Below are 25,980 nucleotides of genomic sequence, written 5' to 3'. Positions count from 1 at the left end.
ATCAGCTTGATGAAGGACACATGAAGACTACAAGCTAATCCAAAGTTAAGACCTGATAGAAACTGAGATGTTCAGAAGACAGTTTGAGAGAAAATGGAAACATTCTAGATAGATCATATCTGAATGAGCTGCAGGAGCCTGAATAACTAAAATGCTGGTGATTTGGAAAAGTACTTGTGTAAGAGTCTGTATTTTCACAATGAGAGTAATGAGGCACTGGATCAGTGATGTGTGGAGAGTGCCTTTGGAGGGATTCCAAATCCAACAGGACATGGCCCTGACAACCCTGGACCTCAAATTCCTTCCTGTGTTCAGAATTTGGACTAGACAAGATACCAAGATCCATTAACCTGAGTTATTTCATGATTCTATAAGTTGGAAAAGGAATCAGAAGAGTTATATGCTCCAGAACTTTGTTTTTGTTACCACAGTCTTCAATTTAAATTTCTCATGTACTCTATTTTTAATATCATACTTCTTAAAAAATTTTCTGTTCATAATTACTGTATTTCAGAGCTTTGAATTGAACTTGCATATTTTTCCTTCAATTCTTTTTTCTCTTATGAAGTTTAGTATTCATCAGAAAAGGTTTTTTTCCCTGAGTTTTTCTACTGAGAAAACACTGCAATGTTGGATGCACTTTTGAGAGCAATTCAGCAGCACAACACAACATAATGAAAGCTAAGAAAAAAAATAATGAAAAAGCTACCTGCATATTAACAAGTTTGTAGTAAACTCCCTTCTGTTCCATCAGTTCATCATGAGTCCCTTGTTCAGTGATGATGCCATGTTCAAATGCAGCTATAAGATCTGCGTTTCGAACTGTTGACAAACGATGAGCAATAACAAGTATAGTCCGGCCCTTCCTGATCTGCAGACATAATGATGGCTCCACATTAGTATTGTCAGGTATGTTTAATATTTCCTCACTTCATATCAAGGCTAAACAAAATATTGTAACTGAAATGAATTTGCCATGAAAATGGTGTTCTAATAAAGATCAGAATTTTAATTTGAGAAATACTGAATTTCAGACTACTTTTCAGTTCTGAGGTAATCTAAAGCAGAAATGTAACAAATAAAATACTGTAAAACATATTTAATATAAAATCTTTATTAAATATAAATTAAAGTACTCTGGTTTTGCCTGCCGGACTGTTACTCTCTAATCTTCTAAACATTAACATCAAAAGTTTTTAAAATTATTTTATTTTATTTTTAATTTCTCATTCAATATTCTTCCAGGTTAGGTATCCAGTTTTACTGAAAAAGAAAAAACAAATACTTAGTGTGTTAGTAACATTTGTATTTCAGAGTATATCACAGGTATTACAAATTTGTCACTTACAAAGAAATTTTAATTGCTCTTGGAACAGGTTGCCCAGAGAAGTAGTAGATACTCCATCCCTGGAGACACTCAAGGTCGGGCTGGACAGGCTCTGGGCAACCCAGTCTAGCTGTAGGTGTCCTTGTTCATTACAGAGGAGTTGGACTAGATGAACTTTAAAGGTCCCTTTCAACACAAACAATTCTCTGATTCTGTAAATTATGTTTGCTTAGTTGGAAATATTAATCTAACATTTTTCTTAAAATCATACTTCTATTACCACATGATTTTTACATCTTTTTGACCATTCATTAATAATAACATAAATCCCATAAGTATCTAGTTAGACATGACAAGGTATTTTTCCAGCACATTTTGATAGTGTACTCTGAGATAAATTGGTATTAATATCTAATAACACAGTGAGTTAATCCAATCTTTAAATAATTCAGATTAAAAATCTTTACTTGGCTCTTTGAAATATCAAGATAGTGGTTTAGTAGGAATTTTATAGTTAGGAAATAAAAGTGAAAACTGTTACGGGTGGAATATTCTTGAAAGAATTTCAAACTAAATCAGATTACTTAATATTGCTATGTGATTTAAAAACTGGAAATTACACCCATTTAAACCATTCTGTAACAAATGATATGCCTTTTCTTGGCAGCCTGGAGGATTTGTTATTACTAAGGCAATATTAAAAAAAGTAAAATCACATCAAAATGTAGAAGAAAATCAAGCTATTGACTTTAATCATTAAAAGCAGAATGCTCCATCCATGTAAACGGTAAATGGAAATTCAGCAGAGGCTTAGTGAAGCTTGTAGGGAAAAGTAGTCTACTTTACATCTGATGTAAACCCTTCACAGGGGTATGTGTTCACCACAGAGAGAGAAAAAAAATGTAGGTAACAGGAGGACAACTACATACTGGGCACACAACATCTTGGCTTCCTCTTGCTTAACATTAGCAATCTCAGAGCTCGTCTAGTTTGAGCAAGTTTTTCTGGTATGTTCTGCCAGACACATCAACAGGGAGTGTCATCTCATCATATGACATTTTAAAGATAGGTTGGAGAAGTTAGAGGCTATGCAACTTGTTTAAACTAGCTGTATAAGTCTTATATTGCAGCAATCAGTTGGGATCCCATCAAATGTGTCATAATCAGCAGTTCTCTGCCTTACTGTCTCTGGGATTCACTTTATAGGGCATGGTTTGTGAATTATCAGGAACTAGGACTAGTGGACAGAGCCTCAGTTACTGCAGCTAGTGGCAGTTTGGTGTTCAAGTAGAAATTAACAGACTAAATTTGTTTGTAGATGGGAACATGGACTCTGATTCTCACAGACATGACCGTGCAGAGTGGGTAAAGCAAGGCACATTCACAGAGGCAAAAGAGCATATGAAGATGAAATGCTTTCTAAAGATACAGTCCACAGAAAATGTGGTCAGTGCTGGAAATGTGTATGCAATGTTATTAATTTGTGTTTCCCAGAGGATGATAAGCAGAGATTTATGAGAAATAGAGGGAGTAAAAAAAAAAAAAGTGATGATGTGTGCCTGATTCAGCCTGAGGAACAGGTGGAGTTCACAGAGTTGTGTAGAGCAGACAAGAAATACAGGATTGGCTATTTTTTTTCAGTTCTCTAGGTATCTTAAAAGGTATGTCTAGACGGCCGCCAACATAGAGCAGCCACTCTTGAAAACACAGCCAAGCTGGTTTTGAATTACACTGCTATAACAAGAACACAGCTCATATGGATCCCTGCTTGGGAATTGTAGTCTGCACTGAGCTCTTCCAAAGACTAAAGTTTGTATGGGAAAGCCTGCAGAAGTTCAGTCCAGCTCTTAATATAACTAACTTAATTCCATGGTCACTTGTAAACTGCTTCCCCATCTTTGAATGAGCAGGGAATATTTGCAAGTCTAGGTTTACTTTAGGCCTTTTAGGTATCACTATTTCTTGCAGCTCTAAATAAATAAGCAATACTGACCTTGTCCAGTGCTGCCTGAACAACGGATTCACTCTCAGTATCCAAAGCCGACGTTGCCTCATCAAGCAGAAGAATTTTAGGGTTGCGAACCAGAGCACGGGCAATTGCTATTCTTTGCTTCTGGCCTCCACTCATCTGTGCCCCTCTTTCTCCAACCACAGTTTCAAACTTCTGCAACACAACCACACACGTTTCCGCAATGCTATGGCACGGTCCTTTCACCAAAGAAAGGCAGTGTACAGAAAAGGCACATCTGTGATAGTAGCTCCAGCAGCATCTTCTCTTTCCTCTAAAATGCTGCACGGTAAGCACCCGCTTAAATATACCTGCCTGTTTGTGTCCCTAGAACTCACGTGGTTTCTCAAATGCTCATCCAGACATTATTTAGTACTTTAAAATTAACATTATTCTCAGAAGTTGTGAGGAAGCTCTGCAGAGCTCTGCGTATTCACAGCTCTGGGAACAGCTTCCTCTATTCAGGAGATGACCTTCTAAGAAACTCTTCAGTAAGCGAGTAGGTTGAAGGGCAGTTGTTTCATCAGGACAGCTGGCTCGCTTACCTTGGGGAGCTTCATGATGAAATCATAAGCATTGGCTTCCTTGGTAGCTCTTTCAATTTCTTCCATGGTGACGTCCTCACGGCCATAACGGATATTTTCTGCAATAGTTGTAGCAAACAGCACGGGCTCCTGGTTCACCACGCCAATAATCTCCCGCAGATATCTGACATTTAGGCTCTTAAGATCCTGCCCATCAATGGTAATCTAAAGAAGAGGAAGCAGACAAGCACCGTTTACTAAGTTTTTTTGTCAAGAACTCTCTCTGCAGCCCAGCGCCTGTCTTTTTCAGAGGAAACTTGACCATGTCATTTGAACAAGGGCAATAAGACCAGAAGCTGACTTCCAGCAACTGGGACACACAGAGCAGTCTGCTCACTTGAGGTGTCATACCGTGCCTTCCTTGGGGTCATAAAATCTCTGGATGAGCTGAACAGTTGTACTTTTCCCACAGCCGCTGCCACCAACCAGGGCTACTGTCTGGCCACAGTTAACCTTGAGATTCAAGCCTTTCAGAATCTGTGCATGTAAGAAAAGTTGCAAAAGCAAAACAAGATGTAAAATCATCAGTGTAAACTTGCAGAAACTTTAAAAGACTCCAGTGAAACATTCTTCTCATTTACAGAATCGGGTAGGGATATCCCTGTATTTTTCATTTTGAATCATGCTCTATTCCACTGATACGTCATTAAACATTTTTTTTTGTAATTTTTCTCTTATTGTGGCACATCGATGTTCTATCAGCAACTGCAGTACTGATAAAGCCCTTTTATGTCTGCAGTCATAACATTTGCTGTAATGTGATGATTGCCTAAGTTTGAACAGGCTCAGTCAACATTTAAAAATGGCAGCAGCCTGCACCAATAGAATTCTTAAGCTTCCTATTATCAAGATATTAGAAGTAATACCATTGGAGATGTTTAATTGTTTTGTAAAAGATCTGTGAAGTAGATAATTCCATGGAGTTTGAATGCTGATTATAAAAAAAATCTGGGAAATTTTGTAGAAGAGCTCTAGCAAGGAAAGGGAAAAATTGCATGTGAAACTGTGGACTACGTTGTTTTTCTGCACTATTAAGATATTTTTCCTTCTGTTGCTATCTTCAAAATGCAACATTTCACATCAGTTATAAAAGTGAAGGTCTGCTTGCCATGCAGATGTACTTTCTCCTCCCTCCGCTGCTCAGCCTCAGGGAGGTGATGAAGATGCCAACTATCACAAAGAAAGAACTTTTCCTTCCCACCTACACTGCTGTTAGCCTGTGGGAGCTCTACCTGTAGCTTTCTCTAAAACTTCGATAGTGATAGAACTCTAAAACTCTGTGCAATGAGGCAAAAGGAGATATTTTCTTGGATATTTCTTCTTCAGTTGCCAATGAAAAGCAAAGATTTTTTTTCATATTAGCATAAAACTTCAAATTATTTAATTATGAGTAACCCAGAAGGAGCCAGTGTGAGCCAGTGTGTCTTCTTATTTCAAATGAATAAGGCAAAGCAAGCACTCCTCTATTTCAGTAATACTAAAATTTCTGAAAAGTTCCAATTTTTGTCAAGAATATTTTGAATTTTGAGATTCCAGTGACATGATAATGAGCAAGTATGAATAGAGACAACTTTGTTTAAACCTTCAAGATATCTTAGAACTCAGTCTTTGTTTTAAAGCTTTTGCATGGAAATAAACACATTACATAGTGAGACATTTACAGGGAAGCTTGCTGTGGGAGTAAGGTAAGTCTGGTCCAAAGTGTGAAGTTTCAAATAGAAACATGAATTTCAGTTTTGGGCCAAATGCTTCCCTCTAATAAAACGAGAAGAATAAAATATCTTTATGGTATTTACTTACGTGTAAGCATGCAAGATAAAAAGTGGATGTGAAATCTTTTATAAGAGACAATGAAGTTATCTTAAATGAAATCTGTATAGCTTCCATGCATAGTACCTTAATATCCGGCCTAGCAGGATAACTGAAGTAAACATTTTGGAACTCCAAATTCCCCTTAACGTGGTCTGGTTTATAGCCAGCATTGGACGAACTGTCAATTTGAGGTTCCTGTGTAGATAACAAGGCAAGAAAAGAGAAAAAGAAAGGAAAACACATATTAGATTCCTGATAACATTTTAGCATGATACAAGGCTGTGAAATCTCTGAAGTTAACGTTACCATTTGTAAAGGCATTCACAGCAAACCTCACTGTAAAGCAGGAGACTGAAAATAACAGCTTGATTGACTCATGAAGTTACCAGTGCAGGTCACTGGTGAATCTGCAAGCAACTTGGCAAATTACTTGTAAAATAGCACTACTGTCACTGTGGTTTGATAGTACCAAAATGTCTGTAGTCCCTGACAGCCACAGTATGGACCGGAAGCCTTGTAAGTTAATGGTTGTAATTCACATCAATTATCTGTAGTCATGGTGCTCTTGTCACCATTATCTCAAGTAGTTACTTGAGTTAGCATGAATATCATAACAATTTCTTCTCTAACTTGAATTTATGAACTACCAATTAAAACTATAACAGGCAGAAGTTTTTATCTTGCTCATTTACAGGCTCACATCCTAGTACTTAGACACTTGTCCCACATACACAACTCTGTTAGGTACAATTTTTAAATGCTATGACATTGTGTGATTCTGTGTTTGCCTACACAGTTCTTTGAGCTTGTTAATTTATTATTCAAAAGAGAAGCCTGATATTCAGTCGTTTTCAAATGACAATGGCATCCATGGCAAACATACTTACATTGTCTATAATATTAAATATTGCATAGGCAGCTCCTCTTGCATTGGCAAATGATTCCATACTTGGTGCAGCCTGTCCAACACTAAAAGCTCCAACTAATATAGAAAAAAAAACCTAAAGATAAAATAAATAAATAAAGGAAAAAAGTAGACATAATACATCAGGAATTCATAGCTCTGTTTAGACAGCTTCATTTACCTCAGAACATTTGCTGTCATTGCTTCAAGCAGTTTCATGCGTGCTGTGTGATATGAGAAAGTGTAGAATCAAAGTGAGAATTAAACAAATGGCAATCGTTTAAACAAAAAGTGAACATTCATGGGAAGAAAAAAAAAAGAGTGTTTAGAGAAAGTCTGAAATTTCCCTCTTTCGCAACTGGCCCATAGGGAAAACATCCCAAGCTTCTGACAGCTACGATTCTTCCTCAGAGCAGCAACAAAAAATGTTCAATGCCACCCGAACAAAAATTAGCCACCAACTACTTTTTGATTAAACATAGAAGAAATATCTGTGTTCATGTAACAGAAAAGCATTGGTAAAGACATCATAATCCACGCTATTGTGCTACAAGCAAGAATAGGAGAAAATATTTGAAGAAACCGGAAAATTCTTTATGTGAAACTAAGATTGTTTGCCACACCAACATACTCTAATTTCTGATGTAATCTTTCAACCTTAGGTTTGACTTTTTGTGGGGTTTTTTTGTCTTTCTGAACACATGTGACTATACCACTCACTTCAGATGTTTGCAATAAAAGCTTATTTACATTTTATCTTAATCAGATTTAAGTAATAAACCAAGCTTGCATTACAGCATAAGTTGCTAGTGTTCCAGAGTAAGTCCCTCCAAGGACCAGTAATAACCTCTGCTCTTTAGTTGCTTGTGTGAGAACAAAGCCCTTTCCCAGCTAGTTTCTGCAGAGTGTTAGTGCTCCTCGAAATGCTTCTCAGAGCACCTGGTAGTTGACTGTGATGGAGCTGCTGAGATAACACAGATGTAAACTTGTTAGCAAACAGGCTTTGATGGAGGTTAAAACTTCAGCCACATTGTTGTATTCCAACCTTTCCAAAAAAGGTCCACTCTGATATCAGTGAAGGTGATGACTGCAGGTCAGTGAGCTGCATCTGAGCACTGAATTAGTTACAAAGGAAATGGTACCTGAAGCCTGCCTGGTCTTCCTCTCATGATTGCCACCTCCTGGCATGGTCCTAGACTCCTGCATGTCAAACCTCAGTCCCCTAGCAAAGATCCAGTGAATATAAAAATAACAACTTCTAATTATTATTGACCCAGGCTGACTTTTAACAAGCACTTTGTGGTGGGGGATTTTTATGTTGCTATCAACTTAGAGAAATATATGTAGAGCTGTAATTTTATTTATTTTGTTAGGAGGGCTGAGAAAGTGAAAAATGCAGTCTGGATAGCTAATATCATCCAGAGTCAAAATGTAAAGACTTTTACACAGGTTCAGTTCAGTATTTTTCATAACTATTGTTAAATTGCTGTTAAATACTTACTGTAAAGACTTTTCCAATTGTATAGTCATCAGAGAGTATCAAAATGGTCCCATACCAGAAGGCCAGTGCATATGATCCATATATCAAAAAGAAAGAAATGCCCATGGAAATATTGGCTGAAATAGCTTTCTGGATACCGATACGTTTGGCATCTTCTAAATTTTTTTGATATCTGAAAGATAAAGTAAAAAAGCAGAACGTGCAGGGAATTACTCTTTCACTGTGTATACTCATAAAACCCCCAAAGCATACATCAAAGCTAAATGAAATATTTTAGTAAACAGTAATCAAATCCTGAGAAAGCTCATGTTGCCTGTACAAGAAAATGTATTTACTGCCCATCATGCTATGGCAGACTGAGCTGATCAGCTAAAGCTGGACCAAGTCCTGGATGACTTGAAATGGTTGTGTCAAAATGCTAAATAGCTGTCAACTTGTGATTTTGCAGTTTTCCAAATGCCAGATAATATTTCTGATGTTACAAAGAAAATAGTTGCATAAGTGTTAAAGTATATCGTAAAGAAAGGAGAGCTGGTGTTGTGGAGAAAATGGGATTATTTTCTGACAATATCTCTTTGGAGAATGCGTGTAAAGGAGATTATTGGGATGGTGCTTGCACTCATGGAAATGAGAGATGGAAATGAACGATGCATGATAGAAAGTGCTTTAAGGACAAGCAGGACAAAGAGGTGCTGAGAGGTGTAACGGTGATGAACAGCACTGGGTAACAGAAAAAATGCTGGGGTGAACTGGAAAACCAGGCACAGACACCCAAGGGACTTCCTTTAGCTGCCTGACCAGGGAGCAGTGACAGCTGGAACAGAGGGGAAAAGAAAGTCAGGGAAGGGATGGTGTACATTTTCTGTGGATTACACAAATGATACTGAACTTTGCATTTCAAAAACTTCTGCCAACTTTGGTGGTCATGGTGGTTATCTTTAGATAAAAGATAAAAAAGAAGGCAAGCATGATGTTCCATGGTACAATATAAATAAATACACCTACTTGCTTTTGGTTTGTGCCCTTGGTTTGTGACCTTGGCATTATACTTGCCTTTTCATGTCACATGTCTGTCCTTTTTGCTTACAACTCTCACTATAAGTGTATGAAGTCTGAAATACCATGTGTTTTTAGGGAAAGGGAGTGCATCTCTGCATTATCTTATGATGTTCTTTAGAAATGATTAAAAAAAAAAGAGAGAAAAATTTCAGCAGCAAAGACAAAACCTCTTTAGACACCATTATAAAACAGCCAACAAAAGGGAACTTTTCCCTCACCTTTCAGTTTCTTTTCTCTGTCCTCCAAATGCTACCACGGTCTGAATTGCTGCCAGAACTTCCTCTGCCACAGCTCCTGCTTTTGCATACGCAGTTAGCTCTTTGTTAGTGAATGTGGAAATTATCTGTGTAGAAGAAAAAGAATTTAACTCTCCTGCTCAAAGAAAAACAGAATGTGCTTGAACTTTGTTCAAGTGTTTGTGGATACTTAATTATTTTGTACTGAATTTCCTTTCTAGTTTGTTGTATTTATAAAGACTTATAAAAGATTGCACATTTTAAATAGAGTGACAGTTTTCACTGAAGCTCTAAGGGCAAGGCTGCCCAGTATCACAGCAATTCAACAGCCAGGTGGTACTTAACACCCTGATGTCTCTTTGAAAATTCTAGATCAAAAGCAGAAACAGTTCTATAGACATCTGTTTCTCTCTCACAGTGGTTTGCATTTACTTCTCGTGTACTGCTTTCACTAAATTATTGGAAGCTGAGCAGATGGCACAGAGGTGACTGGAGCAGGGTTCATGTTGTGCTGGCTGCCTGCCTGACCCCAAAAGCAATGTCCTCCTCACCTTAGTGTCAGCGCCCACGGACAGCTGTTATCACAGAAAACTAATTTACTGCAGTTTCATACCAGAATTTGCCTGAAATGACTTCAGTTGTGCAATCTTATCTCATTTGTATATTTATTTATATTGACTGTCATTACTTCGGTATTTTGGCATCGTTTGCATGAAAATACAGTGAAGAAGGCGAAGGTACAGGTTATTTACCCTTTCATATGAGAATACGTGATATTTATATAAAGTTTACAGCAGCAAATCAGTGTCCATGGCAGAGGTACTGCACTTCCTCAGCTATAACAGAGTCAAGAGCCCCTATCTACAGCCTTCTGCATGTAGGCAAGGTCAGACTAGGAGCCAGATTATATTTTTACTTCCAAATTCAAACGCGGCCATAGGATTTACAGCCTTGATGTTTTTAGGAAAATTCCCACTTTTTGCCTACCTTTGCCCAGAGAGCTGAGGAGAATCCCAAAACAGGGCTGAGTGCCAGGATCACGAGTGTTAATTTCCAGCCTTTTGTAAAACCAACTATAAATCCAGTGAAAAAAGTAGCCACTGCCTGAAAGAACATTGCTATTTTTTCCCCTATTCCTTCATTAATCTTGGAGATGTCACTGAAAAAACAAATGATATTCAAACAAATAAGGAAGTGTGGACATCGTATAGATGAATTCTCTGGATACAGCACACTGTCAGTATTTCATGTTTCTAACTCCTGTGGTTCAACATAGCTCCAAGTTTGTGGCCACAGAGATCATGGAGCAGCATTCTCCAACATCTCTGTTTCTCAGGATACATCTAAATGAGCCCAGGATCTACATACGTGACAGTATGGCTTACAGAGGTGTTTAATAAGATAAAATAACATTGTTTTGAAGGAGCTATTACAGCAGATTTGTGATAGTTAAATACTCAGCGATTAACTGATATTTAATACTTACTCTACAATTCTTGTGTTCAGTTCACACACATCATTTACATCAAACCATCCAATCTCTTGTCTCATTACAGCATGAAAAAATTCTTGTCTGATTCTTTTTATTTGCCTTCCAGCAGCTAGTGTCCAAAATGAAACCTGGATGTAGGCAGCAAAAAGAACACCAGCTCCTAATCCAGAATAATAATATGCATATCTGAAAGAAAACAAAAAAGAGATTTAAAGCTGAATTAATTCTGCTTCAAACAGGGTTCCTAGAGGTAGTTTGTAATTCAGTTCTTTATATGTGCATTCAAAACAAAATTGAAGACCATAACAACTGTCTGCCATTTTTTCTTCAGAATATTTTTGAAGTTCTTTCAGAATCACATTTCAGTGTTTGTATTCTGCTACTTATTATACAGCATTCACAAATCAACACAAAGTTCTTAATGTAAAAATTAGTGGCTCAATGTCCATGAAGACATAAATTTATATATATTTAAAAAAATCAATGAAAAAATGGGTTTAGAATGACACAGTTACTCCTAGAAATGCTTCCAACATGAAATTATAATAAATAATAAATGAAATTAAGGGCGGGATTTTAAAAATGCTTACATGATGGAAAATGTATACAGTTTGTGTGAGGAAAACAAAATAAGGATCCACACATCCAAAAAAAGAAAAGAAAAGGAAAAGAAAGAGGAAATACTTTCTACACTTCTCTGTTACAAAGACCTGCCAAAGACATTTTAATCATTACTGCAATTAAATAAAATAAATTTAAACTGAAAAATATTTCAGTTTAATGAAAAATATTTAATTTCATTAATGAATAGCTTAAAAATAATTGAGTGTTGAGCATTGCTCTTAATTTTTGCAGCATAATAGAGAAGCTACAAAAAACAGCAAATCTGGGAGAAAAAAGGTTGTTTGAATAAATCCCTATAATTTATGGTTATTTTGTAACATAAATAAAATAAAATAAAATAAAATAGAAACACACCATATAGTGAACTACTTATTCAATGACAACTGCAGAGGAAGTTATGCCTTCAATGTTGCCAACCTTTCTGTATGAAACTTATGTACAGTATTTACATTTTGATTCCAATTCCAGAATTTAGCTATATAATTTGGGATCCAAAATTCCTAGTTTTTATCCTGCATACTGAGGTTTGTGCAACAAGAGTAGAAACTGCCATCTGTCGTTATACATTGCCTACAAGGAGCAGGCTGTCATGGCTGATTTCTCAAAACAAACACCATACTCTGAGGTTGAACAAAAAGACCAAGTTTCTTTCCCCCATTTAAAAAGAAGCATTTATTAATTTTTACATTATCATTACAAAATTTTTATTAAATTTAAGAACTTCATAAAAAAGTACTATGAACAGAGTTTTAAAAAGAAAAAAAGAAAGGACAACTGAAGTGGAAACAGGAGAAAAACCTGAAAAGTGCAAAGAATGAAAATAAAAAGAGGGCATAGGGGGAAGACAGAAAGCAACGACTCCATCCAACTGTAAACCTCAAAACTGGTGAGTTCTTCACCCAATTTGTATTTCTGAGTTCTGAGTTCTGCATGTTTACTGGGAATTACATAAAAATATTTATTATATCAGTTTCAAATTTATTCTCTCTTATCGTCATTGTCCATTTTTTCACCTTACAGAAGGAAAGGGTACAAAAGGATACTTGGCTTACCCTCTCAAGTTGAATTCATTATTTGATTGACCTTCAGCTGGATAGACCACTGTGCTTGCAGTGGCAAAGATTAAATGAAATTTGAAAAAAATATAAATGAATGGAAACTCCACCATGCATGACTTCATGGTCATCTCATTTTCTTTTCATTTCTTGTAGAAAAACAAAGTACTTAAGAGATGTCTCACAATTTCATTTCTTATCATTACAAAAACAAACTGCCAATTCATGTGTTGTGTGATGCACAATATTGTGTATATTCTTAACATGAAGTGGGAACATGGAGCCAATAAATGACTTGCCTAATAAGTTATCATGAGCTTTTGATGTTGAGAGGGGAAGAAAATGAGCAAGTTCTTTGAGTTACAAGAAACTTGTTTTCTCTTTCTACTGGCTCTGAACTTCATTAGCTAATGAAGTTATGTAAAAGCAGTATCCACAGTTTCCATGGCTGAGGGACCTGTGAGCAGGAGCACACATTGAGGGAGGTCATGAGAACTGGCATGGGAGAACAAGCAGTCCCGATGTGAGAAAAGGAAGAATAAACTTCTCTCTATTCTTAAAAGCTGTAGGTTTTCAGGAGCCATCTGGCACAGATTTGGATTAGTGGGAAACTACAAGATTCTCCTGACTCATGCAATGATGCTGCCTAAAGACAAAAAAATTCCTTCACTTGTATGAAGTATTTACAGTGAGATTAGATAGTATAATCTTTAGAGGACAATTGCTTAAGATCTTCAGTGAAAGATTAGCCACAAAGTGAATGAAAACTTTCCTATTACCTGGTCATCTCTTCTTCCAACTCTCCCAAAAGAAGATGAGAAAAAAATTCCATAGAAAGATTCACTGATGTGCTGTTAAATAAAGAAAAATTTGCTAAAGAAAAAAAAAATAGAGAAACGCTTGTTAGTTCTTTTTATTAAAAGAGATTATAATTATTTCCTTCTCTAAAATCCTATCCACACAACACTGAATGAAGATTAAGAGCTGGCAGCTGCTTAGTGCCTGAACATGATTAGGGGAGTTTAAGATATGTAATACATTACTAAGAGTTTTCTGAATCCAGAAGTGAAAATTTTACCTCAAATATAATACACAGTAAAAACACTAGCTAAATTCAACTACTTTACAACTACTTTCCATTCTTAAAACATCACCATCTAGGAGCTTTTACCTGGATAAGTGATGTTTTCTGAGGATATAAAAGTGTCTGTCATGTCACCAAAGACAATCATCATAAGGGGTAGACTTGCTCCGTGGAGTACTGCCATGGTCGTGCCCAGTGCCATCAGGAATTTATCCTGCCAGTCAGAGTATCGAAACTGAAAGTGGAAATAATGTGCTGAAAACTTCTCTAATTACAGCAAGTGCTGAATGACAACACCGCGTTAACGATGCTGAAAGGATGTGTCAAAATAAAATCACAAAAGTTTAATATATAGAATAATAAAATCGTCGCATAAACCAAAAACTCAATAGTTGTTTTAAGAATAAAATAATGGCTTCCAAGAGAAATTGTTCCAATACAAAACAAATATTTTTCCTAAGGCTACCTCACGTTCTGATAGATGCAGATTCGACTTAAACCTTACTAAATCCCAAGTCTACCAGTAGTTATGGTTAACAATGAAATCAAATGGGCCTGTTAAATCTTATTGCAGTTATCATTGAGAGTGAAGTACTGAAATTGTCCAATCTTTTCCTTTCCAAGCTAATTCAGATAACTCATGCATTTTAAAGTCCTCAGGAAGGCGGGGAGTATTGTTCTAAGCAAAGCTATAATATTAACAATTACTGTGGAGTGTAATGAGAACTTCAAAAAATTGTTAAGCCCCAGGACTTAGTTTTGGAATTGTCACTGCTGGGGATTCTCCAGACTTGCCTGGACAAGACCTGGAGCAGCCTGCTCTCATTGTGATGGTTAGCCTGCCTGGGGAAGGACATTGGGCCAGGAAACCTCCTGAGGTGCCTTCAAGACTGAATTCCTCTCTGATTGTTCTAACTACATAAAATGCAAAAATACTGTGGCCTGTATGTAAACAAAGAGATTATAGGAATTAAAATAGCCTGCTTCTGAGTCAACTGTTTAAAAATGGATGCAATTATATTGTAAAATCTGCTGCGACCCTCCTGTTTCTTGCTGGATGTAAATATTGGATTTGAGTGAAGGAGTGGCTCAGATAAGACTAATTGTTATATATAATGTATAATAATGATAAATCAGAATCAGCTGAGAAAGAGTGACTTGAATATAGAAGCTTCCTTCTTTCCTCTTATGAAAATACATCTAGTTTTGGAGACATTTTTTCTGGCATACATTACCTGTATGGTTGGAGCTTTCATTTTCTTTTTCTCTGTGCTTCCAAACAATCACATTTCAAGTATATGTTACAACCCCTCCCCCCTTATCTGCAAATACTGCTCTGTCTGCACATGTTGGGTGTAGCTATGATAGCAAATATTTTCAGCTTTGAGAGGGCTTAAGCCTGTTCACTCCATCTCACACTATATCGCCTTTTTACTTGCTCTTCCCTTTTCCCTTCCCATTGCAGAATTCTGTGCCATGAGCAGCAAGGTGCTGTTTAGTATAACTTTTCAGCATAAGTAGAGTGAGACAAAAAAATATAAAATTTCAACTGTTATGGAGCTGTTATGGTGGACTGGGATTGCTAAATACACAAATAGCATTAAACTTACCACCGTTAATGGACTGACCATATTCATTTTTTCAGGTTTCCTCTTGTCCTCACTGCTAAAAAATCATGATTGTATTTTAAGAAGGAAGGGCACTGAAAACATCAAAGCAAGCCTCATGCATTGTTTATACAACTCACATCTCTTAATTGTGTTCAGACGTAGGGAGGAGATAGAGGAATATAAAATCAGAATTTTCAATGTTCTTTTAGTACATTTCTCTGAACAGTGTCAAAAATGTTCTCAAGGAGCCTTCAGGTTTCATATCATATTAACACAGTGTCTACCTGGGTAAATATCCAATGGTTTCCAGGCTGCCTATGTGAGACTTTTGATTAAAATCACCACTTTTATAGAGAGTATTAGGAATGACTGTAGCTAAACCTAGAGTAGGACTCTGATAATGTAGCAACACTTCTAATGCACACTCTGCAATTTCACTCCTATTCCTCCTATACACTCCTTTCCTAAAGAAGAGAATGGTAAGATCTCTGATTATTAAAAGCTGTCTGTTGAGTCTTTCTAGACTAGGCTAGAGCCTAGTGGTGGCTATTAGAAATGTTTTTAAGTAGCTTTTGAAAACAAACCCAACGTTACTTCTGATTTCTGTCAAAGTCCACTGATACGTAACTCAGTACTTTGATTTCAGACCGCTACACTGCAGGAGAACTGGCTGGTCCATCTCATCATAAATGAGATGTGCAGAATTGATCTTGGAAGAAACTACTCCATTAAAACGAGTAGTGGACTGCAAGGAGGGGAAAAGGAAACAAACCTAGAGAAGGTGGAGGTGATGTCAGAGTGATGTCAGTGCTTTGTAGTGGTCAGGTAACTTGTACTATGAAGAAGCACTGAACAGATAGAATTTCAGATAAATTACTTTTAGTTTGCAGGGTAGTGTCATGTCTTATCACAAGACACCTTGTGAGTTATTAACACGTATTACAGGGCTGCAAGATCAACATCAACCAGAGTGTTGAAATGATGCAGAAGTTTTGCTTCCACTTGAAAAATTCAAAGATTAGTTAAAGCACTAATCTTCTCCTAAGCCTATTAAAGGGAAAATCATGGGTTGATCAGCATGTTTTCATTAATTTGTTTATTGTTTGCTCTTATTTTTTGGGCATATTAGACCTGTATTCATTGGATTGCTGTTATGAATGGCTTCAGTTTTAGATCGAAACGTGAAGATAATTGGTATTTACCTACACGTAGATAAAGGAAACTGTTCTACTCATTGTTGGCACTTTGGGATTAAATTGTATTCCTCCCAACTAGGGTATTCCCAACAACAACTGGAAGGCTCAATAAAACGGGCTGTGTGATTGTCAATACAAACAGGTAGTTTGTTCAAGCAGTAATGCTTAAGACTATCATTAGATACTGCTAAAATACCGTACAATTTTGTGGTTGTATTTACTACCTCATTTGCAGAGAGAAATAAAGTTTCTAGTTGTGGGTATATTTTGTTGTTGTTGCTGTTGGGTTTTTTTTTTGTTGTTGTTTTTTTTGTTTCATTCTTTGTTTGTTTGCTTTTTTAAATTTCAAACAGAGAACAAAAGATATTTTTTTTTACCTGACATTTTCACAGCTTTTTGGTACAGTATAACCAGCAGTGATAACAGTAAGCTTTATTCTGTCATTCCAAAGAATGCAAATTGGTGAATGCTAATATGTCAGAATACTGTACTTCTATGCAAGGACAAATTCAGGACAATTCATTACAGTTTTAAAACTTCTTGTCTAAATCAAAATTAAATATCTCTCCTTTAGCAAAAGAGGAAGATGAGCTTCAAAACGAGTCTTCAAACCATCAGAACAGTGGCACGAGAGTGCTCTTATCTGAATAACCTGAGTTTTGCCTCCAAATAGCCCTTGTTCTCCAGATACAACTAAGCTCATGCAGCTCATTTCAAAGGTAGGTAAACCGTCACTCTTTTCCCCTTTCGCAATGAGGATTCTCTTGACTACAAAGTTCAATGTCCGATCAAATACTTATCAACCTTCTACTATAATGGATGCAAGTTACTTTAAAGGATGTGAAAAGCACTGTACCAGTCAAGTTTCATAAACTCTCATCAATCCTAACTGGGAGGAGTCACTTTTTAAAGTGACCATATTCAAAGATGTGTTTCTGATGGCTGGAAGTGCTGCTCAAACCATCTTAAATCCTCTCCTATGAGGCATGTGGAGATTAAGGGACTTCTACTGCATACCATGACAAACAGTAAAATACAACGTCATGCAGTTCTTAAAATCATGGATTCCATTTTCCACTACATTTTTTTGTTTGTTTGTTTTTGAAAGGGATGAATAGGATAGAGAGGAGAGCATGAAGGACATCTGACCTGATTTAGCCTTTAATTCTTGTAAAGAAAGTTACACTATTTTCAGGGAACTGTTCTTTAACTACTCTCATTCAGTTTTCTCAGTATTTTGGCTCAATCTTTTGACAAAATTAGACAGATACAGTTGCCACTGCTTTTTTGCAGAAGAATGACTGTAGCAACCAAATTTTCAACAACTCCAATGAAAAATCTTAATCATAGCATCAAGGTAGAACCAAAGCTTTCCACTGCTCAGTTAGACTTCTTCTGACCTGTCAGCTGGATTTATCTGTTAATAGTTCATCTACATTCAGATATAGTTAGATATATTTACCTATATTTAGGTATAGGCATTTACGCACTTTTACATCTACGCTTATCTATGTTCTCTAAAGAGAATAATGGAAAGAAAAGACTTTTCCAAAGAAAACTGTTTATTTTTGTGTTCTTTAACTACAAAATTTAAGCCTATGCATGTAAAGGTAAAACAGTAGAACATTTTTCATTCAACGATTGTACTTACCATTTGCCTTCAGATCCACAATTCCGATATGATACAGCAATATTATCATCCTTTCCATTTATGTAATGCTTTATTTCTTCTTCAGAACCCATTTTAATCTGCACAAGAAACAAAGTACCTCAGGAAAAACTACCAGTAATATTTATTTAAGAGGATGTAAAGAAAACAAATTGAAAATATATGCCCTGATGCACTGCTTGAAACTAGCCTGTCTTCAGATTTTAAGCAGGACCCCGGTGGCATCCTCTGCATAATCCTTGGAAGTATCTCATTTCAAAGCACGTACATTTCTGCAGGTTAGCATAATTAATACAAAATAAACAGTAGAATGCATTTTAAAGGAGAATGAAATTTCACTGGAGATTTTTGCTCACTTTTAAAATATTCATTATCAGACATTGATCATCTGTCTCAATCAAAATAAATGTACTGACTTACCAGGAGGGCAGATCCTAATGTTTTCACCTGTTCTGTAAGGTTATTTAGCAGTCAGTAGATCTAGCTTGGCTAGGACTGTACTGAGGTTGGACTTTGCTCATTTTATGTGAAACTAGTGAGTTTTGGGTCAGTACAGGATAATGGATGTGTGCCAGGATTTCCCCTGGGGCCAGTTAGGGCTGTGAGGGAGTTTGTGCACTTAAATCCTTCCAAAGGAGGTCTCTGTGTGAATGTATACTTCACTCCTTGTAAGGTTACCAAGCCACCCAGGCTGGCTGTGGTGCAGGCCAGCACACTGGACACTGGACCCCACCTTCACCCTGAGGGTGAAACCATCCAACCAAATGAGAATCACTGTGATGATTGAGCTAGGAAAGCTTAAAAATGGCTACTCCCTGTTTTTATAGCATGTTGCCCTTTCTTAACAACACGTCCTCTCCCAGAGGCACCAGATTAGCTGAGAGTCTCAGCTGTGTCTTTCAGCACAGCTGTTGGAGCCAGCTGGATTTGGCTGGGACCAGCATGGGGGGGCTTTTCCTGACAGCAGCCGCCTCTGCTTCCAGAACTGTGCCACGTAAACCCTCTGCCCCTTAACTACCCATTCCTGTAGCTATTCGTTAATTGTATTGGTTTTTCTTCTACAGTTTAGAAAGTACAATAGCCCTTTGACTCAGTGATGCCCTTCACCTCTCCCGTGCCAGCGCTGCGATTCCACCAGCAGCACAGCGCACTCTCGTGCAGATGCTCCCCAGGCCTGCGGGGGGAGACACACCTCACAAAAGGTCCTCGAGCTCTGCAGCGAGCACACAGCTGCAGCCCCTCCCTCCGAGGCCCATGGCTATCCTGGCTCACCAAGAGCACCCTCTGCATTTTCTTGAATTTTTTTTTTTGTGTTGCAGCTCAGTGGTTATCTGATTGCAGGTGGCATGTGAGCAACCTGAAGATTTGGATGCTGGTTTACCCTTATTGCTTGAGGAACCTGTGGACCATTCATGGCAGCAGCTCACTAGGAAAGTCATTTCTGCATGGTTCTGGGTTGTTCCTCTCTAAATTTTTGGAGGAATTGAAGGGAAACTGTCAAGATGGTGGAAGTCGGAGCATGAAGGAGAAAAAGCCCTCCAAATAACAAATAAGTAGAACAAATAAAAATAATAAAGCAGTCGGGAGGTGGGATGAAGGGAAAAGGCAATAGGAGATGGACAGGTAAAGAAAAGGACTTCAAACCAGGAGACATTTAAAGGAATGAAGAGTAGTATAGCATCTGGTGAGGACTAGTGGTGAACAGCAAGTGGGAAGGGGAATTTAGCACCCAGCCTGCACACAGCACAGTAACCTCTCCAATGTTATGAGGGAATTCTGCTTAAGAAACTGCTGCTGGCAGATCTGGTCTGGTAGACCTTGCTGTAGCACTGATCTGAAACCCAGTATCTTCATGGAAAGGTGGGGCAAACAGTATGTGGAATCTCTCTCTCTTTCTCTCTCTCTTTTTTTTTTTTCCTTTGAAAGGAGACAAGTTCACATATGACACAAGGTTTCAGAGTGGAACTAATGCACAATATTTGGAGATGATGAAAGAATGCACTTCGCAACCACATCACTGATTCAAACCAAAGTGACAAAGTAGAAAATTATAGATTAGTCTCTGCATTTTGGAACTGAGTTGTTTAAGGGTAAAATAAATTAAACAGAAAGAGACATTTTAATTTAAATTTATAACATTTCATGAGTGTCACGAGTGAAATTCTACTGCTTTTCTGTGGGGAACCAGCACAGATTTTTTTGTTTGAACTAAAAGTTGTTAGTCCTACTAAATGGAGAATATTGAACAATATTTGGAATGCATAAATACTATTACTTTATTAAATATGGAATATATATATAAATCATTAAATATATAATATGTATATTAGCACAGTTAAGCAAAATATTTGTATGTTATTTATTCTATTACTATGGAAAATTGAGTAATAACTTTCAGTAGATCAATCAACTTCATCTTAAATAAAGCACAATGGGTAAATGCAATCTCTTGATGAGACTTTGATCTGAGACGTGGTAAATTATTTCTCACTCCTTTCGTCATATTTAAGGTTCAGGATACTTTTTTGGTAAAAAGTTGAGAAAGTAATTTTCTAGCATTATTCTTCTAACTGTTTTCCTCTTGTGATGAATTGAGTTGTTTTGATATTCTGGAAACTGCCATATGGAGTGGATCTATTAATTGGTTCACTCTAACATTTCCTGCAGAGACCGAGAATGGTAGAGGTTGGGAGGTTTCTTAATGCCATGTGTAGTCTGGTTCTGAATATCTAAAGACATGGTGACTCTACACCCTCTGTTCTAGTGCTTAACTGCCCTCAGAATAAAAAAAGAATTTTCTCATGTTAAAATGCCTATGATGGTAGTGTTTTGGAAGGGAAAACTATGCTTCAGTGTAACTGTAGCATTTATTAATACCCAATTTTATACATTTTTATAGCTGTTCTTTAAAAATAGGTTGTCTGAAAGTCAATGTAGGATGAGAATGGTGTTGAAAATAAAGCTTTTTAAAGAAATAATTCAATCAGGAAAATGGCACCCAAATTCTATATCTCAAATCACATTACCACAAGGACTGCTGCAGAGGACAAGATTCACATTTTGTTTGATGTTTGTCGGTCAACTTTTGTAGTGGAGAGACAATGACAGAAATAGGCTGATGCTTGATACTTGAATGTGTTCTTATGCTGGAAAATGATTTATGTGCCTGCTGTGTCATCACTAGAAGCACAATGCCTCACAAACCATTGCTGCTCTTGCCTGAAAGTTTTGCCCAATGTCACAAAGGAAATTTACGGCAAAGTATTGATGACTGCCCCAGCAGTACCCAAATATGGATCAGCAGCTTACATGTAATCATTTCATACAAAAAAAAAAAAATTAAAAATTAAAACCCTCTCCCTTAAATGCTAAGATAAACTTCCTCTGTCCTCGTTGCTCACCTTCAGTAGGAATGCTTAACATAATACAAGCTTGAAAGAGCAGTTAACTTCTATAGTCTTAGTTTAGCACTATCGTAGATCTTAAGAACTCTGGCTTTAGTGATAATAATTCCAGGACTACAAATTGATAGAAAAGAGGATAGTAAAGTGTGGGAATAGAATAGGATGGGAATCCTGGCCCATAACCAATAGATCATAAGAATATTGCTCTTCGGGTTCAATACAAACACTGTCTATGTAGAGCTGAACAAAACATATGTGAAGAAAAAAAGAAGAAAATCTAAAACAATTTTAAAGTAGTTGTTGTCTGAGCATATGAGGCCATCATGTGGCAAATTAAAGATACAGCTACAGAGAGAAAAAATGATTAATAGTTTTGTTGATAGTCAGGAGAACACCTTCCATCACGGACTCAAAGGAGGATGGTGTGAAAGTTCAGACACAGAAATTCCTCCTATCTTTTCTTTTTTCATAAGGAATTCTAGAGAAAGTTTGAATGATCTTTTAGAAATTCTGTATTGATGAGAGATTCTTAGATGGAAGGCACATGCATTTCATGACAAGAGGCAGTGGGCACAAACTGGAATACAGGAGGTTCCCCCTGAACAGTACTTCTGTGCCTTGCAGGTGCTGAGGCACCACCACAGACTGCCAAGAAAGGCTGTGGATTTTCCTCATTGGAAATGGCGCTGGGCAACACTCAGGGTGACCCTGCTTGAGCAAGGGCTTAGGCAAAATAACATCCTGAGGTGCCTGCATCTGTAGTGTGATTCTGTAAACACTAATCCAAACATTAGAAACTCTATCATTACAAAAATAAAAAGCCTACTTTTAAAAATAAAATATTAAAATGCAACATTTAGTCTAAAAACAGCGATCTATAATGTTTCCACTTGAATCTTCAAAGTAAAAGAAATACCAGTCAAGAAATACCAGTACCATTCTTGCAAATGTTTGAAATATTTGATATACTATGATGCAGACTAATAGCCTTTCTCATGGACAAGGAGTTATTTTTCAGGAAACAAACAAGTTTGGAACTCAAATCGGTGTTTAAGCAGACAGGCACAGAAGAAAAGAGATTCGTGACTGAAGAGGGATCCATTAATCATCATTCTGAAGAGTGTTGTTAGTACAATGACCATCTTACCTGTCTGTTGACACCTTTATATGTGTGTGTGTGTAACTATCTCATGTAGGTAGGCAGATTATACATATAAATCTCAGGGAATTAGAAATTGCTGACATAAACGCAGAAGACTGATTAATCAGGCCAGATTAAACTTTAAAATAGAGCTTTACTTCAGAGATATTCATTAACAATACACATTGCTAATGGTAAGTTCTTAATTGCTATTACTACATATTCAAAGCAGTTAACTCTTAAAATCCATATAATAAATTAGCAATTAATATACAAAACCGCAGAGCTGATGCTGTGCAATTGTAATTTTTTATCTGCTGCTTCTTTTCTGTAATGTATTTAAAGCTGTCTTTCCCAGCTCTTACAGTCACATTTCTTCCATGATGAGTAAGTGACCATGAGTGAGATAATTCTTAATAGTTCTGGGGCCTTTGTTTTCTATCTGTACCCGTATTTCTAAGACCTTTGCAGTTGTCCCAGGCTAAAGTTCCACTACAAGAGACATCTGGCATCAAGGTCCAGCTGGTCTGCAAGTTCTCCTAAGTTGATAACAAGCCTAGTAGGCTATAACTGGGTCCCTACACAGTCAGCATAAGACACTGTGAAGACAAGGCTTAAAGCTTGTTCCTAGCAATAGCAACACTGGTTTTAATGAGTACAGTCATGTTTACGTACTGTTTACCAGATGTGCCTGAATAATGTGATTTTGCTTGAGTGCAAAGCCAGCTAATATAAATTAAATTTGGTTTAGCATGCTTCTACTTTTATGGGTGTAATAGGCACATAGTAAAGTAGTTTGAATAATGAAAACTAGTAGTGAGAAACTTGTAGATTGTTATTTCTTGTTTCCATAGCATTTATAAAAAGTCTTTTGTTTTGGAGGAAAAAAAAACAGTATCAAGACTGACCAATAATGTTATGTAGTATTGAAATAATTAGAGTGACACTTCAGAGAGAAGTACTGCCTTTACTTTACATGTTGCATGACCCACTTTGAACATTGACCAGTGAATAGTAGAAGCCTTTTTCAGCCAGGAGCTGCTGATGAGTCCCTTGCTCTATGACCTTGCCGTTCTGGATCACGGCAATCTTGTCAGCATTCTGGATTGTGGACAGGCGGTGAGCTATCACGATGCAGGTGCGACCTTCTCTGGCTTTATCCAGTGCTTCTTGGACCACCTGTGCAATGAAGAAACCAAAAGGCAGATTAGGATCAGCTGCTCTTTCCCCTTGTGGTGGAGTGTGGTCATACTTGTGTTATCTGTGGAGCAGCAAGGAGTAAGGTGACATTTCTATGGCCTTGGAGGCAGTGATGGGACAACTATTCAGGAAGTTGTATTACTTCAGTTGCTGTCTGGAATAAACTATAATATATTATTGAGAGAAAGGGAAAAGCTGTAACTTCAACTTCTTGATTTAAATTTAGCCTGTGTTGGCAAGGAATGAAAACTGTTATTACAGATGATTTCTTGAAACGGTTCAATTTCTGAATTTTCTACTAATCCAATTTTGGCAAACAGTTTCCAATTGAAACCTGAAAAATTCCAGGCAGAGAAGAGCCTTCTTCGCTGCTACTTCAATCTGCCTACTGCCATATAGGATACAAAGAAGTGTTTCTGGGGCAAAGGTGGACCTTAGTATTTGTCTTTTACTAGTAGAAATATATAACTTGCACAAAACACCATATTTCCTGCTTTAAGCTTTAATCTGTGGGGATAAAATCAGTAATCTGAGTACAAACAAATGTATTTAGCTTTTGCTCCAGGCTCACAACCGAGTTACCTTTTCACTTTCTGTGTCTAAGGCAGACGTAGCTTCATCCAGCAGCAGAATCTGGGGCTTTCGTACAAGAGCTCGAGCAATAGCAATACGTTGTTTCTGACCACCAGAAATCTGTGTTCCCTTATCTCCTACACGAGTGTTGTATTTCTAAAAAGAACACATTAATTTCAGTATATGAATGCAAATCAGTCCTGAATTTATTTAAGCTTATTGGTCCTGGCACCAATCATCTACAAGCTGTTTATTGCATGCCAATATCTTTCTTAAAAAAGATGACCAGAAGTTCTATCCACCACTACAGATCTTGCACTTCAAGTCTTCTTAGAGCAATGACCCTTTATTTTTGGAAGAAACACTGTTCTTAATCCAGAGATTGAGTTATTGTAGCTCAGTGAAAGTCTACGACTGGGAATAAACTTCTGACCTTAAACACCAAATGATCCTCCTAACCAATCAGTTAATCTAATCAACATTTATTCATCCTAAAGAAAAACACAGCAATGCCTAATATATATATGAGTTTCAGGCCATATGCTGTTAATAGATAGAGATATTTATATGCTGTCTCTATACATATACTATAGATTTGGGCTGTTCTGTTGCTTATTTAGGTATCTCAGTTAAGGAAGATCAGTCAGACCCCTGGACAAATTCATGTGTTGATCAAAGTAGTCTGCAATGTAGTATATATTTTGTTGCAAAAAGCACTAAAATTTATGAGACATCAGTATATATTGCAAAATTTCTTCACACAGTTTAGGAAACAGTATATCTTAAGAGTCATTAGAAACCAAAAGTGAGCTGTAAAAAACTGAAAGTCTGTACAGTTGTATATACTTCAGTGCAAAAAGCAGCTTGGTGATGTGAAGTCAGCTGTATATATACAAATTTCAACAGCACAGTAGGTCACATGCAGTTCTGAATGGGAGAAAAAAATATAACTTACGTCAGGCAGAGACTCAATAAAGGAATGAATGTTGGCTGCTTTTGCTGCGCTAACAATTTCCTCATGTGGCACCTCCCGACTGTTGTCCCCATACGCAATGTTTTCAGCAATGGTGAAGTCAAACAGGGTTGGCTCTTGTGAGACAATACCAATGTGAGATCTCAGCCACTGGATATTTAGTGACTTCGAATCTTTGTCATCAAACACCTGAGAAATTAAACACTTTAAATGTAAATCACATGAATATACAATGAATGGACGTGTGTTTGAGATTTACAGTGGATTTACAAAAATGGTGCAATTGGAGCTTTCCTTAGAGATACCAGATTGCAAGTTCACATAATCCTTTCCCCAACTTCTCCCCAGGGTTCCAAAATATTTAATGACTATTATATACAAGTGAGGCAGGTCCCTTCTGTTTTCTCGATTCGATATTTTCTTTGCTTCCATCAAGAAGATATTGGAGCTCCTTCGTAGAACTTTAAGTTAAATTCTTTCATTTTTTTCTTCCACAGCAAAATAAGTCTTCCATTTTTGCATATACAT

The 25,980-nt window shown here is 37.0% G+C and overlaps 2 protein-coding genes across 4 annotated transcripts in view; both read right to left on the bottom strand.

The window, feature by feature from the left end:
- The window catches only part of LOC136045441 (phosphatidylcholine translocator ABCB4-like), a 42,750-nt gene extending 24,111 nt beyond the window's left edge, over positions 1–18,639 (bottom strand). The window contains exons 1-15 of the mRNA XM_065731303.1: positions 18,582–18,639; positions 18,144–18,241; positions 15,297–15,351; positions 13,774–13,921; positions 13,382–13,475; positions 10,918–11,109; positions 10,419–10,590; positions 9,414–9,538; positions 8,137–8,308; positions 6,619–6,732; positions 5,816–5,926; positions 4,271–4,396; positions 3,881–4,084; positions 3,321–3,491; positions 710–871 (exon numbers count right to left, since the gene is read on the bottom strand). Of these exons, the coding sequence (XP_065587375.1) occupies positions 710–871; positions 3,321–3,491; positions 3,881–4,084; positions 4,271–4,396; positions 5,816–5,926; positions 6,619–6,732; positions 8,137–8,308; positions 9,414–9,538; positions 10,419–10,590; positions 10,918–11,109; positions 13,382–13,475; positions 13,774–13,921; positions 15,297–15,351; positions 18,144–18,235 (1,938 nt within the window). The 5' untranslated portion in view covers positions 18,236–18,241; positions 18,582–18,639. The remainder of the gene's footprint in view (positions 1–709; positions 872–3,320; positions 3,492–3,880; positions 4,085–4,270; positions 4,397–5,815; positions 5,927–6,618; positions 6,733–8,136; positions 8,309–9,413; positions 9,539–10,418; positions 10,591–10,917; positions 11,110–13,381; positions 13,476–13,773; positions 13,922–15,296; positions 15,352–18,143; positions 18,242–18,581) is intronic.
- Positions 18,640–22,840: 4,201 nt separating this feature from the next.
- Positions 22,841–25,980, bottom strand: part of LOC136045442 (ATP-dependent translocase ABCB1-like) — a 35,345-nt gene continuing 32,205 nt past the window's right edge. For all 3 annotated transcript variants that reach the window (XM_065731305.1, XM_065731304.1, XM_065731306.1), the window contains 3 exons: positions 25,435–25,641; positions 24,489–24,635; positions 22,841–23,885 (listed from right to left, as the gene is read on the bottom strand). In XM_065731305.1, coding sequence (XP_065587377.1) covers positions 23,679–23,885; positions 24,489–24,635; positions 25,435–25,641 — 561 coding nt within the window. In that variant the 3' untranslated portion in view covers positions 22,841–23,678. The remainder of the gene's footprint in view (positions 23,886–24,488; positions 24,636–25,434; positions 25,642–25,980) is intronic.

Source organism: Cyrtonyx montezumae, unplaced genomic scaffold (assembly GCF_038088225.1).
Source record: "Cyrtonyx montezumae isolate F1298 unplaced genomic scaffold, pur_monq_1.0 scaffold_14, whole genome shotgun sequence".
Taxonomy (NCBI): Eukaryota; Metazoa; Chordata; class Aves; order Galliformes; family Odontophoridae; genus Cyrtonyx; species Cyrtonyx montezumae.
This window is presented reverse-complemented; position numbering and strand designations above follow the sequence as displayed.